The sequence below is a fragment of the Notamacropus eugenii genome, chromosome 4, assembly GCF_028372415.1.
Source record: "Notamacropus eugenii isolate mMacEug1 chromosome 4, mMacEug1.pri_v2, whole genome shotgun sequence".
Taxonomy (NCBI): domain Eukaryota; kingdom Metazoa; phylum Chordata; class Mammalia; order Diprotodontia; family Macropodidae; genus Notamacropus; species Notamacropus eugenii.
The window spans coordinates 59,655,671-59,669,003 of NC_092875.1; the positions used below are offsets into that span (position 1 = coordinate 59,655,671).

Sequence of the window (13,333 nt, forward strand, 5' to 3'; positions counted from 1 at the left end):
CAATATGGAAGAAAGATTAGACTGGTTACATACAGCTCCTAAAGGCAGAACCTGGCAGGACCACCTGATAACAGGGACCAAATTCTGGTACAACTGGAAGAACTTCCTGCAATTAAAACTCTTTAAAAAAATATGGATTGCCTTGTGAGGTATCCTTAACACAGGACATCCTCAGCACAGGACATATTAAAAGAAAGAATAGGTATTCAAGGATGAACATTTGTTAGGAAGAAGACCCAGAATAGAGACCCCCAGTGAGAGGGTGAGATAAGGCTGATGATTCATTAAAAGAGATGGTAGAGTAGTCAGAGAGGCAGAAGAACTAGAAGGGAGCACTCCACATTTTAAAAGGGACAAATAACAGTAAAGCAAACAGATATCAGGAACTTTAAAGAAAGCAACTTCTAGATTATCTTTAGGGTACCCATTAGGCTTATGTCCCTTACCATTTTTATCTAAAGTATAGTAATGAATGTTTGTAATGCCCTGCAGTCAGGTAGTACAGTGGATAGAGGTAGTGCAGGTAGAGAGAGTGGGCTTGAAATTATGAAGACTCAGTTCACACCGAGTTCAAATCTGGCCTCAGATACTCGCTGTGTGACTCTGAGCAAGTTACTTCACTCCGTTTGCCTCAGTTTCCTCATCTGTAAAACGAGCTGGAGAAGGAATGGCAACCACTCCAGTATCTCTGCCAAGAGAACCGCAAATGGGGATGAAAGAACTGAACACGACTGAACAACAACGACCTTTTAGCAACCAAGAAATATATTCAATATATTCTTTTTAAGGAAACAAAGAGGTATGCTTCAGAAAGATTTTTATGGTTAAAATAAAAAGATAATTTGGCACTAAAAAGGTTAAGCTTCAGTTGCCACGGAACATGTCTTTCTCTAAGAATGTTCTATAGTTATTATGTTAATGTATTTCTTACTGGATAAAATACAGTGTAGTCCTGCAGCTTCACCTAAGGGAGAAATAAATGCCTGTCTAGTAAGAAAAACAATAAGAGGGAAAAACACTAATCTTCAGTTAATTCAAAGAATTGATTCAGTACTTTACATATGCTTATAATTATGCTAAATGCTAATGATAAGCTGGAAATGTCAGTGAATAAATCTCCATCCTTGTCAATGCACAGGAAGTAAAGCATAGTATAGTAAAAAAATAAATCAGAGGGCTTGGGTTTTTAGTTTGTTTTATTCTCCCATAGCTGGTAAGTATCAGAAGCAGGAATTGAACTCAAGTTTCTCCTAACTCCAAGGTACATATTCCTTACATTACAGTATGCTGTTTTTCTCCATGGGGCTTGGGTTCTAATGTAGGTTTTTGCCACTTACTACCTTGTATGATTTTGAGTAAGTAATTTACCTTTACTGGGCCTCAGTTTCCTCATCTATAAAAAGAGAAGGATGAGCTAGATGATTTGTAAGGTCCTTTCCAGTTCTAATGTTGGGACACATCACTTGCATAGTACCATGTTTTAAAAGTGACACTATCTTTTAGAAATGTTATAAAACAAATGTTAACAAAGAAACATTTTTCAAGATTAGTAACTTTTGTATGAGAGCATTTACCTTACACCTGATTGGTTTCTTGTTTGAATGGTACTGATTCTTGTAAAATAAAATAACATGAACTTTCTTGATATCAAATCCACAAATGTCAGGTCCTACAAAAAAAACCCAAACATCTACTCTCAACTTCCTTAGATATTTTATCATTATTAAACACATCAAATATTTCTCCTAAAATACTAGAAGAAAAGAGAAGTTTACATATTAAGCAATAACCATTCAAGTTATAAGCTATAAATGTATAGTAATACCCCACTTAAATGGATATCAACCAAGTAACAAAAAGTAAACTGCCAAAGATCATATAAATTTTACTTTTTCAAACACTCAATCAAAATCCATTTAAATATTATATTACATGTAATTGTCCATATTTGCCTTGGGGAAGAAAGGGAGGGAATGATCTAGCAGATTATGTGCAGCAAATTAGAATGGGTAGGTATAAGGGGAAATGGGCTGCTGGAGGCAGGCACACCATTAGCAATTAGAAATGACAGCTGATACCCTAAGAGTGGAGGGGCTCTCAGAAGAATATAAAATCAGATACAAGAACTCAAAAAGCATAATAGTCTGTGGCCATTTGATATAAAGGCAAATAAATAGTCCTACACATTTCAATAGGTCAGTGATGGTGCTACTATACTAAGGTCAAAAATAATAATCATATAATGATCCTAAGTTATCAAGAAAAAGATGTTCTATTCAATAGATTCTGCTTGAGAAGGCAGAGATTTTTTAAAGAATTTCCATATGGAATATTAAAGTTTAAAAATTGGTACTTAAAAGAACAAGTTTTATTCATACCAAAAAGGAGGTCTTACTATTGTATAAAATTTCTAACAAATTCTACTAAAACGTTTGGTAGTTTCAAATACGCATTTATTTTAAAAATTTAAATATTTTTTACAGTTAGGAGAACTTGAGGCATCTTCTATGGGCCCTGAAAAATAACGTTTTCATTCATTATAGATAATTCTACTTAATAGCTTACATATGCATAGTTCTTTATAATTTATAAGGCACTTTTGCATGTTATCTCATCTGATCCACATGATGCTCATGTGAGGGAGGAAGGACAGGTATTACTACTTCCAATTACCACATGATGAAATGAAGTCTCAGAGAGGTTAACATTACACAGCTAGAAAGTGATAGAATTTGAATTTACATCTTCTGACTCGTCTATTATTGTTTGTATTATTCCATGCTTCCTATGTTATTTTAATGTAAATTCTCCCCAATTTTAAAGAATAAGTTCAACACCCAAGAACTGCAGTAGAGAAAACTAATGTGAACACAGGTATTCATGACACCATTCCCTCTGCCATGATCTGGAGTTTATAAACATTTCAAAATAAGGGGGGAACATGTTAAGTTGAGAGTGCTGGACTTTTCCTTCAGAAAAGTTCAAATCTAGATCCTTCTATTTATGAGTTCGACAACCATGGGTAGGTCAAAGAAACCTGTTTCTTTATCTGTCAAATGAACATGGTAACACTCGAGATACCTACTCACATGATTGTTGTGATGGTCGCATAGAAATATGTTATTAATAATTAAAAATCATTATCATAACCACGATACTACTATATGCCAATTTTTAAAAGATTTTAATTTAGAAAAGGGTACTATCATTACTCCAGAAGGAGATATTATGATAAACTGTCGCCATGATTTCTGAAAGATGATTCCAAGACTAGACAACTACTTACATATATTTTTAAAAATAACTGTAGAACTAAACTCACCAAACATAATGTAATACTGTGACTTTCCATTTAAGTTCTTCTGATCCAAGTCTGAAGGAAAGATCTTAATATAACCCCCACCACAATCCATCTTCTGTTCATGTTTTACTGTATACTGAATAACCAGAGTCTTTCCTTTATTGCTAAATGGTTTAAAGCGTGAGGAGATAGCATAAAATTTTGCATTTTCAGTGGTTTGCAGACCTTTAATTAAAAACATCAATGTAAGTTTATATATTTCAACTGCAACAGTAATATATCAAGTCAATAAAATATACATGTCAATAAAATATAAAAAATGAAGTACCTTTCCAAGCTTTTACAATAAAGCATATTTTAAATGTATTAAGTGACTATAATACATTAGATCCCTTATTTCCATACACACTACTAACAGCCAGGCTCACTTCCCACAAGGAATGAATTTTATATTCATGGATGTTTATATAGTAAATTTTATCTAATGTCTGTTAATGCTATAAAAAGCACTTAAATAAACAGAACTTTTATTCTGAGTAACTGGAGGATAGTAGTGACATCAACAGAAACAGAGGTTTGGAAGACGAGCCTCATCTCATTGAGAAAAGAAAGAAAACAAAATCCTTGTTATAAACATGTGAAATGAAACGAAACAAATTTCTATTTTAGCGAGATCCAAATCCTCCTCCCCCCCCAAAAAAACAAAACCAAAACCTGTCTCACTTTGCAGTCTGAGTATATCACCTGTCAGGAGGTGGGTGGTATGTTTCATTGTGAATACTCTGGAATCATGAATGAAGAATTTATTATATGCTTATTATGTAACAAATGCTGCACTAAGTGCTAAAGATACAAATGGAAAAGTAAGACATTTTCTGTTCTCTGAATTCTAATTCAGGAGACAACATGTGGAAAGTTTCACCTGCAAGTCAGAAAGCAAGGTCCCGTGGTCCCTAAGGTGCAACCACAAAGCACATGGCAATACCTCTTCTTTAGTGTTATTTCCACTAATAAGATCCTATCAGTTTCTGATGCTGAACCATCTGATAGTGCCAAGGACTCTTTGTGACAAGATCTTTCTTTTCTGGATCTTTAGTAGCTGTGGCTGTAGCATTTGCAGAAGCAGCTGGTCAACAGCATATAAATAGGGGTTGCTTCCCTGGAGGATGACTGAGAAGCCTTACTACTCCCAAGGCTCTTGTGTTCAGGGTCCTGGATTGTCTAGCATTGGGAAATGGGGATGATGGTGGTAAAGGTGGTGGTGATTTGATTTGCCTGGCACAAGCTCTCTCCTGTCTCCTCCTCAGGGTTAGGGTTAAGTTAGGCTGACACTTTTTCCTTTTATTTAGTATTTATCCCCAGTTATGTGTAAAAACAATTTTTTAACATTGGTTTTTAAAACTTTGGGTTCCAAATTCTCTCCCTTCCTCTCTCTCCTCCCTGTTGAGAAGGCAATGGGCTAACACTCTTGTACTGAGTAGCAGCGGTCTAGCAGTTGGGGATGACTAGCCCCTTCTCCACAGGCATTGCATTATTAGTTGTTGTGTTGAAGAGTATCTAAGTTTTTAAAAATTGTCTTTATAATTTGTTATTTTATAAGTTCTTCTCCTATTTCTGCTCACTTGGTTAGTTTATAAGTCTTCCCAGGTTTCTCTAAAATTGTCCCCTTCTTCATTTCTCAAAGCACAATAGTATTCCATCACATTCATATATCCTAACACATTCAGCCATTACCCAGTGGATGAGAACCCCCTTAGTTTCTAATTCTTTGCTACTGTTAAAAGAGCTGCTATAAATATTTTTATACATTTAGTTCCTTTTCTTTTTTCTTTGATCTCTTTGAGGCATGTACCTAGTAGTGATATTGAAGAGTCAAAGGGTATGCACCATTTAATAACTTTTGGCGCATAGTTCTAAACTGCTTTCTAGAATGGTTGGACCACTTCACAGTTCAACCAAAGGTGCATTAATATAATAGTTTTCCCATGGCCAGAGGTGCAGATTTATTGGAGTTTTATTGATTTTGAACTCATTTATTGAGTTCATTTTTTGATATTTTCAATTTGAGGTACCAGTGAGAGTGATATATAGCAGGCAGGTAATTGGAGACACAAGATCAGTGTTTTGGTAAGAGATCTGTGTCTATCTGTCTTTGGGCGTAATTTGTATACAAGTGTATCACTGAATCTATGGAAGCTAATGAGCTCACTAAGGATGAGAGTGGAGAGAAGAAAAGAAGATCTGAGAGCCTTAGAAGACATCTAGATTTAGGGTGTTGGAGATAGACAACGAACCAACCAGTGAAGAAGACTGAGAAGGAACAGAATGATAGGACAAGAGCTAGGAAAGAAGAATGTGACAGAAGCCAAGGATAAAGCTGCCTTAGCTGCCAAATCCAGTGTTTGTTTCTTAGTTCTCATCCTTTCTGACCTCTTGGCAGCTTTTGATACTGTTGAGCATTCCTTCATAAACTCAACAGGTCCGAAATGGAATGCTTCACTCTTCCTCTTTCATGCCTCCCTGGCATTTGAGTGAGGAGAGCAAACTCCTATAGGTCTCTGGATGGAAGAGGGATCTTGGGACCTCTCTTACCCAGAGTTGGGATGACTTTGAGAGAATATGGCCTGTCTGTTGTCAGTCTCTCTTTTGTCTGTTCTTTCTTGCTCTGTATGAAGTATTGGAGACAACAATGAACCTATGAACTGACAAAAGTTAAAACAGAAAGAGCCAGAAATACAGGAACTGAAGTTCAAACCAAGATTCTGAACACAAGAGAGATGGTAGTTGAGGTCCTGAGGATTGACCAGCTTGACCCAGTCCAGAGGTAGCAAAGAATTCATTTATCCATTAGTTATGCTAAATTTGGAAGTGAAGTTGGAGGAGTAAATGCTTTATAGAAATTGCTTTTTAGTTTGAGCCCATTCCCATTACAGACTGAGGTGGTGTCTTCAGGTATTTGGGGGGCGGGGATGCTTTGTAACTTCTGCACTTGGCCTTGCTATATGTTCGCAATAAATATCCCTTTGTTAAAGGTCAGTGACATTAACTTGTTAAATGAAACTGAGCTCCAAACCACTGGCAGATAACAATGGAGACAAGACACCAGAAAGGAGACTCAAGTTTATGGCATTAGAGATTCACTCCTTACTGTTCCAAAGGTGGGGTTCTCGTAGTATCAGAAAAAACTGGAAAGATTTACAGAAGCTGATACAAAGCGACACGTACTGTGTACAAATGCAAATACAAGTACTGTAAGATGACCAACTGTGAATAACTTGGCTATTCTTAGCAATACAATGATCCAAGACAACTCTTGAAGGACTTAAGATGAAAAATGCTATCTATCCCCAGAGAAAGAACTGATGGTGTAATAATACAGATTGAAGCATACTTTTTATTACTGTCTTTGTTTTTCTTGATTTCTTTCACAACATAACTAATATGAAAATGTTGTGCATGACTGCACACATATAACCTATATCTAAATGCTTGCCTTCTCAAGGGTGGGGGTAGGAATAGAGGAAGGGAAAGAATTTAGAATTCAAAGTTTTAAAAATGAATGTTAAAAATTGTTTTTACGTGTGATTGGGAGAAAATAAAATATTAAACAAACAACAAAAAAGAATTCTAGGATTGGCCCTAGAACCTTGAGGGTGAGATGTAGTCTTCCTTGAGAATACAGCTCATGAGGGAGAGAAGGCCTAAGGAAGTTAGGAAGAAGGAAGGGTCTTGGGGAAAAAATAGGAATTCAATTTTGGAAATACTGAGCTTGAAACATCTATGGCATGTACAGTTTGGGATATCCAATAAATAGTTAGTGGTATGAGACTGGAGGTCACTCAGATGCCTTCTGCCACTGCTTCCTCCATCACCCATTTCACATGAAGAGATGACCCTTCTCCTTGAAAGCCTTCTAAATGCACAAGTGATTCAATTTCCTTTAGTATTTTCCAGTAGATTGCTTCCTCTATCATCTCTGCTCACTAACTCTCCTTCAGTTGCTCCTTGTCTACTGGCTGCTGTCCTGCTGCCTACAAATATGTTCACACCTTCTTCATTTTCAACATATTCCTCACTTGATTCATCCATTCCTGTTGATTTTTATCCTCTATCTCTCCTCCCTCTTGTGGCTAAACTCCTTGAGAGGGCTGTCTACAGCCTCCACCTTCTTTCTTTTGACTCCTTTTTTATTAACTTTTTTCTTAGCATTATTTGATTAACTCTTAGCAGTTTGACTTCTAACCTCATCATTCAACTGAAAAAGCTCTACTAAGTTATGAATGATCTTTTTTTTTTGGCAAGGCAATCAGGCTTGAGTGACTTGCCCAGGGTCACACAGCTAGTAAGTGTCAAATGTCTGAGGCCAGATTTGAACTCAGGTCCCCTGACTCCAGGTCCAGTGCTCTATCCACTTAGTTGTCCGTCCAGCTCATTTTATAGATAAAGAAACTGAGGCAAACAGGGTGAAGTGACTTGCCCAGAGTCACACAATTAAGAGTCTGACACCAGATTTGAACTCAGGAAGATGAGTCTTCTGGATTCCAGGTCTGGCACTCTATCCACTGTGACACGTAGCTAACCTAGTTAATGGATTAGGGAGACATAAAAGATTGCCTTACTGAGTGAGGGTCCAGTTGAGATTATGCAAGATAAATTTATAGGAAACCCAGGCAACATGTGATTTTCTCCAGCTTTGCTCCATCAGATTGTGAGGGTAATTCAAGGTTGGAGTCAAGCATGATTGTCATAGTTGGCAACAGGAAAAGGGGGCAAGTGACTAACTGGATGGGGATAGCATAGACTTGTACTATCCACCAATGGATGAAGAAAAAGAATGAAGGAGATTAAAGGTAAACTTCTTGGGGGCAGGGGTAATTTTGTTTATGTCTTTGTATCCCCAGCACAATTTCTTGTTACATGGGAAGTGCTTGTGAAGTCCACAATAAAGATTGTGGACAAGGCTCCAAATATCTTGTGATCTCCTAACTCATCTTTGTCAGCTCACTGTTGACAGAACCCAGTCACCAAATGGTCAGAATAAGAGTTGGAATTTTAAATCAAAGGCTTACTACTAACCTTTATCTTTCTGTATATCACCATAAAATTTTCCTGATGATAGCCTAAAGTGCCCAAAGTTGGAGTCATTGGCAGAAGGTATCCATCTATTTCTCCAACTTTCTGTTTAAGAAGAAAAAGAAAGAGTAAGGCAAATCAGGAACAAACATCCTAAGTCAGGCATTAAGGTTACAGCTGAGAAGACTTTTTAAAGGTGGAAAGGGTCAAGTATTCTCAGGATTTAATGATTATGACTCATAATCTACCTTGTAAGGGTGATTTCTTCGACAAATTTCCAGGGACAAACCCTGATTCATTTTTCGAAGGCAAACCTTTGATGACATGACTGGGATCCCATTTCCTTTCTGAGATCAGAGAACAGTCTTTAAACATTATCCTATTTAAATTGTACCTGAATAGGATGACCCAGCTTCAGCTTAAAAATCTCTTTAGAAGGATAGCCCATTATCTCCGAAGGCAGCCCATTCCAGCTCTAGCTGGTATGAAGGTTTTCCTTATATCTAGTGGAAATCTGCCTTTCTCCCACTTCTACCTATTCCTCCAAAGATACCAGGCTCACTGGTGCGATGGAGGAAACGTTCCACTGGGATGGGAGGATCCAGCACTTAGAGCAACCCTAAATCACGTGACCTCTCTGGGCCTCAGGTAGGGGGGGGTTTGACCTAGAGGGCTGCTAAGGTCACATGACAGCAACCCTCCCAGTCTTGACACTTGGCCACATTTTTTTACAGCTATGTGCTGGGGGTACAAGGCCGGAGGATTCTGAGCTTCAAAGGCGCGAGCTCCGGCATCTTAACCAGGGTCATCTGGCTGGTATATATTGGGGGGCAGGCCGTCCTGGTTCCAGGCCTGGCTGCGTCCGTTGGCCATGGCCCCGGTGACCCAAGGGATGGTTTCTCTCCCGCCGAGCCCAGGTCCCCGTCTCATTTCACCTCCATCAAGGAACTCTTCTTGGAAGTACACAGTGGTCAGAGCCGTCCGCACCAGACACAAGGCCCACAGAGGCCCAGCGGCCACGGGCCGACCCATGGCCGCTCGAAGGTAGTTTTTCTTTTCCCGCTCTCCGTCCGGGCGCGCCCTCTGATTGGCTCCACCGATGCTGCACGCTGCGTCCAGGGGCAGAAAAGGAAACGAACTTCGATTCCCATCGTGCTTTGCTGAGCGGCTGAACCCTGGCGCTCCAACTGCCCATAGGGCGATGCATGCTGGGAAATGTAGTTTCTCCCCGTCGGACCCCCTCCCCCCCGCGGCGCGAGGCCGGAAGTCCAATTCTGTTGCCAAGAGAGACCGTTAAAGAATACGGGGCCCTCCGGCCCTTGGCCGGGGGAATTGGTGTACGGAGGCCTTCGAGGAGGCGAACCCAAGGAAGAGGTCGGTGAGCAGCGCGAGGAGGGAGGGGTGGGAGGGGCCTAGGGTGGGGATGGCGGCGGGGGAAGATTTGACGTTCGGACGTAGGGAAGTTGAGGAGCTCCAGAAGCCCGGGGGCCTGCGGGTGGGGAGGGAGAAGCGGGGGGGGGGGGGGTGGGGGGGGGGTTGTCTCGGGCTCCGGGGAGGCGGGGGGGGGCAGAAGGAGGAGGAAGAGGAGGTCGGGCGCTGGGTTCTAGGCTGACCTCTGACCCCAGCCTCGATTAGCCTCTTGGGGTGGGGAGTGGGGTGAGAGAGACGAGACCCGGGGGTCTTAGTGGACTGCCAGCTCGAGATGCGTCCACGGCAAGACGCGGCCTCCCCGCGCGCTGGTGTCTGAGGCCTTGGACGGAATCGATGCCTGTGGAATGATGAACGAATGAATGACCGGGAGCTGGTCATGACCGCTGCCCCCGCCGTGGTGGTGTCGTAGTAAATGTCTGGGTGCCAGGGTCCGAGAAGGCCGTGTACAAGTGGACGAGCGCCCCGAGCCGGGCAGCCAGCAGAGCGAACGGAGCTCTGAAGGGGCCGTGGCATGCCTGGTCGCAGGAACTGGTGCCAGGGTGGGTGGAGCACAGGACTGGGAGTTAGGAAGACCTGAATTCGAATGTGGCCCCAGACTCTTCATTACCTTGTGAGATCTTGGGCGAGTCATTTCATAGCTTTTGGCCGCGGTTTTCTTATGTCAAATGGGGGTGATGATGGCACCCACTTCATAGGGTGGTTGTGAGCATCTGGTAATGTATTATAAAGGGCTTTTCAAATCTTAAGGTATTGAATTATCTTTTGTCTTTCTTTGTATATCTAGCTTTCAGCACAGTGCCAGGTACTTCCTACCTGTTTAATAAATATGTATTGATTGACATGTGTAGCCTGGGGAAGAGAAGACTCATCCGGAACATGGTTGATAGCTGTTTTTGAGTATTTGAAGGGCTGTCATGTTTAAGAGGAAGTTAAAGCTTTGGCCTTAAAAGGACAGAATTATGAAGAAATGGATGAAAGTTTGAGAGACACAGGTCTAGGCTTAATGTAAGATGGAACTTCTTAACAATAAATATCGTAAAATATGCTTCTTAGGATGTAGTAGAATTGAGATACAATGTGGTCAAAAGTGTTGGATTCTGAGTCAAGAGACTTTTGTTTGCATTTTGCTCCACAATATTTGGGGCTAGTTGACCTGAGACAAAGATTGCTTCCATCTATCCACATCTCAGTATTTCCATATGTAAAATAAGAAGAATATTTGCATTATCCGCTTTAAAGGAATTTTATGAGAAAAGTACTTTGTTCTTTCACTGTAGGTCCAAGGCTGGCTTGAAATGTTTGTTGCAACCATTTTAAGGGGCATTTCTATACAGGTACGAATCACAGAAATTCAGGGTTGGAAGGGCCCTCAGAAGCCATCTAGTCTAACCAATACCACAGAACAGTCCTCACCCCATTACACCAGCCAACAGATGGTCATCCAGCCTTTTCTTGAATATCTTCAATATGGAGGAAGGACAACACTCTCATTTTTTAAGAAGTATTTCTTGACAGCAATTCCTAAACTGACTTCTCTGCAACTTTGACCTTGTTCTATTTTTTCTAATTTCTTTGATGGAATGAACAAATCCGATCCCTCTTCCAAATGGCAGTTGTCCTTCAGATACTTGAAGACAACTGTCATGTCCCCGAGTGTCCTCCTGGTTAAACGTCTCCAGTTTCTTCAACCTTTCCTCACACATGACATGGATTGAAGTCCCTTTGCCATCCTTGTTGCCCTCTTCCTGACACTCTCCAGCTTAATGTGCTTCTTAAATTGTGGCACCCAGAATTAAACATAATAGTCCAGATGAGGTATGAGGGCAGGGACACTTTAAGATCTGCCCTGCCCCAACCCCCACTGTGCTCCAAGGATTTGGACTAGCCTCCTTGCTGTTCCTCACAGAAGACACTCCATCTCCCAACTCTGGGCATTTTCACTGGGTATCCTCCACACCTGCAATCTCTTTTCCTAAGTTAGTCCCTTAGCTTCCTTCAAATTCCAGTTGAAACTCTACCTTCCACAAAGAGCCTTTCTGAATTTCCCTCAATTCTGTTGTCTTCCAATTTTTGATTGTCTCCTATTTCTCCTGTAGCTTGTTTGTACATAGTTGTCTGCATGTTTTCTCCCCCATTAGATTAGGAGCTCCTTGAGGACAGGGACTGTCTTGTACCTTCTTTGTATCCCCAGCACTCAGCACAGGCCCTGGTACTTAGTAGGGTCGTAACAATGTTTATTGACTGACAGAAAACAGAGGGAGCACTGGTCTTCTTATTCCTGAAATTGGCCTGTCTTAATTGCAGCCACAGATAAATTAGCTTTTTTGGCTGCTGCATCATTCCCCTGAATCATATAGTGCTTCTTTGCATTTCACTAATACTCCCAGATCTTTCTCAGAATCTTCTGTATTAAGGACCCTCATCTTGTACTTGCGAAGTTGATTTTTTACTCCTAGTGTAAGACAATATATTTATCCCTATTGAATTGCTTCTTATTAGATTCAGCCCAATGCTCTTGCCTGTCAAGATCTTTTTGGATTATGACTTTGCCTTCCAGTGTAGTTAGCCGTCCCCCTTAACTCTGCATCATCAGAAAACTTGGTGAGTTTAGCAAAGTCATTGACAAAAATTTTGAATGGCACAGGGCCAAGCACAGATTTCCTGAGGCTAGAATTCCAGAGTTTTTTCTTCTCCTGGCTAAACATAAGTCAGTAACCTCAAAATTACTTCCAGCTTTGAGATGTGTGATTCTGTGTCTGGTTGGTATACTCACAGACTTTAAGAAATCTGAGGAGAGGAATTTCTGCATTGCTATTTGTACTCATTCACTCTCTGTGCTTTGAATTAATTATTTTCTTTCACTGTGGTCATCTCCCCCATTGGCTTTAAATTTCTGGAGTAAAAGCGGTGTGTTTTCTTTATCATTGTGTATCACTAAGTACTTTATTCCCTGTTAGGTACAGGGTCTTGTGCTAGGTCTTAGAATTGGAAGGCACTTTAGAGATCTCCAGTCTAACATTATTTTATGGGGGAAGGGATGGAAACCCAGCATAGGGATGAAATTATCCAGAGCAGTACAGTGGGACACAAAATTGAGACTCCAATCCAAAAATATATATTGATGCTGTTATGAACCTTTTCAATGACTTTGTTTTTCAAAGATTTCAAACATAGGCCATACTTCATATACTCAAACCCTCCTCCCCCCAAAAAAACCCAAACAAACCCTCCAATTTCAAATCCAGTGCCCTTTACCAAAAAAAATCATCTGGGCCATTCTCTGTAGGCTCTCAGTGAGCATTTGTTGGATAACAGTGACTGACATTTCTGTATCATTCTAAGTTTTACTCATAGGAGTGTTGGAAATGGAGTGACACAAATATAATTCATTTTATAGGAGACTGAGGTCCAGATTGTTAAGTGACGGCACAAAGTCTTGTAAATAGTAAGTGGCAGAGCCAGAACTTGAACCTGGTCTTTTTACTCCACGACTACCATGTTAGCCTTCCTCCACAAGTTAAGAGATTG

The 13,333-nt window shown here is 40.5% G+C and overlaps 2 protein-coding genes across 13 annotated transcripts in view; one reads left to right on the top strand and one right to left on the bottom strand.

The window, feature by feature from the left end:
• Nucleotides 1-10,318, bottom strand: part of CALR3 (calreticulin 3) — a 28,998-nt gene extending 18,680 nt beyond the window's left edge. Inside the window, exons 1-5 of one of the 2 annotated variants that reach the window (XM_072601257.1) lie at nucleotides 9,988-10,318; nucleotides 9,310-9,483; nucleotides 8,378-8,479; nucleotides 3,323-3,526; nucleotides 1,575-1,669 (exon numbers count right to left, since the gene is read on the bottom strand). In XM_072601257.1, the coding sequence (XP_072457358.1) occupies nucleotides 1,575-1,669; nucleotides 3,323-3,526; nucleotides 8,378-8,479; nucleotides 9,310-9,483; nucleotides 9,988-10,318 (906 nt within the window). The remainder of the gene's footprint in view (nucleotides 1-1,574; nucleotides 1,670-3,322; nucleotides 3,527-8,377; nucleotides 8,480-9,309; nucleotides 9,484-9,987) is intronic. The other variant, XM_072601259.1, reaches the window with a different exon arrangement.
• The window catches only part of C4H19orf44 (chromosome 4 C19orf44 homolog), a 44,899-nt gene continuing 41,099 nt past the window's right edge, over nucleotides 9,534-13,333 (top strand). For 6 of the 11 annotated variants that reach the window (XR_011965496.1, XR_011965494.1, XR_011965495.1 and 3 more), the window contains exon 1: nucleotides 9,565-9,752. Coding sequence is in view for 4 of the 11 variants with exons in the window: in XM_072601251.1 (XP_072457352.1) it covers nucleotides 9,580-9,752 (173 nt within the window). In the remaining 7 variants the exon portion in view is untranslated. Of the gene's footprint in view, nucleotides 9,753-10,226; nucleotides 10,345-10,589; nucleotides 10,811-11,082; nucleotides 11,140-13,333 lie in introns of those variants that run through there. The other 5 variants (XM_072601254.1, XM_072601255.1, XM_072601253.1 and 2 more) reach the window with 5 other exon arrangements.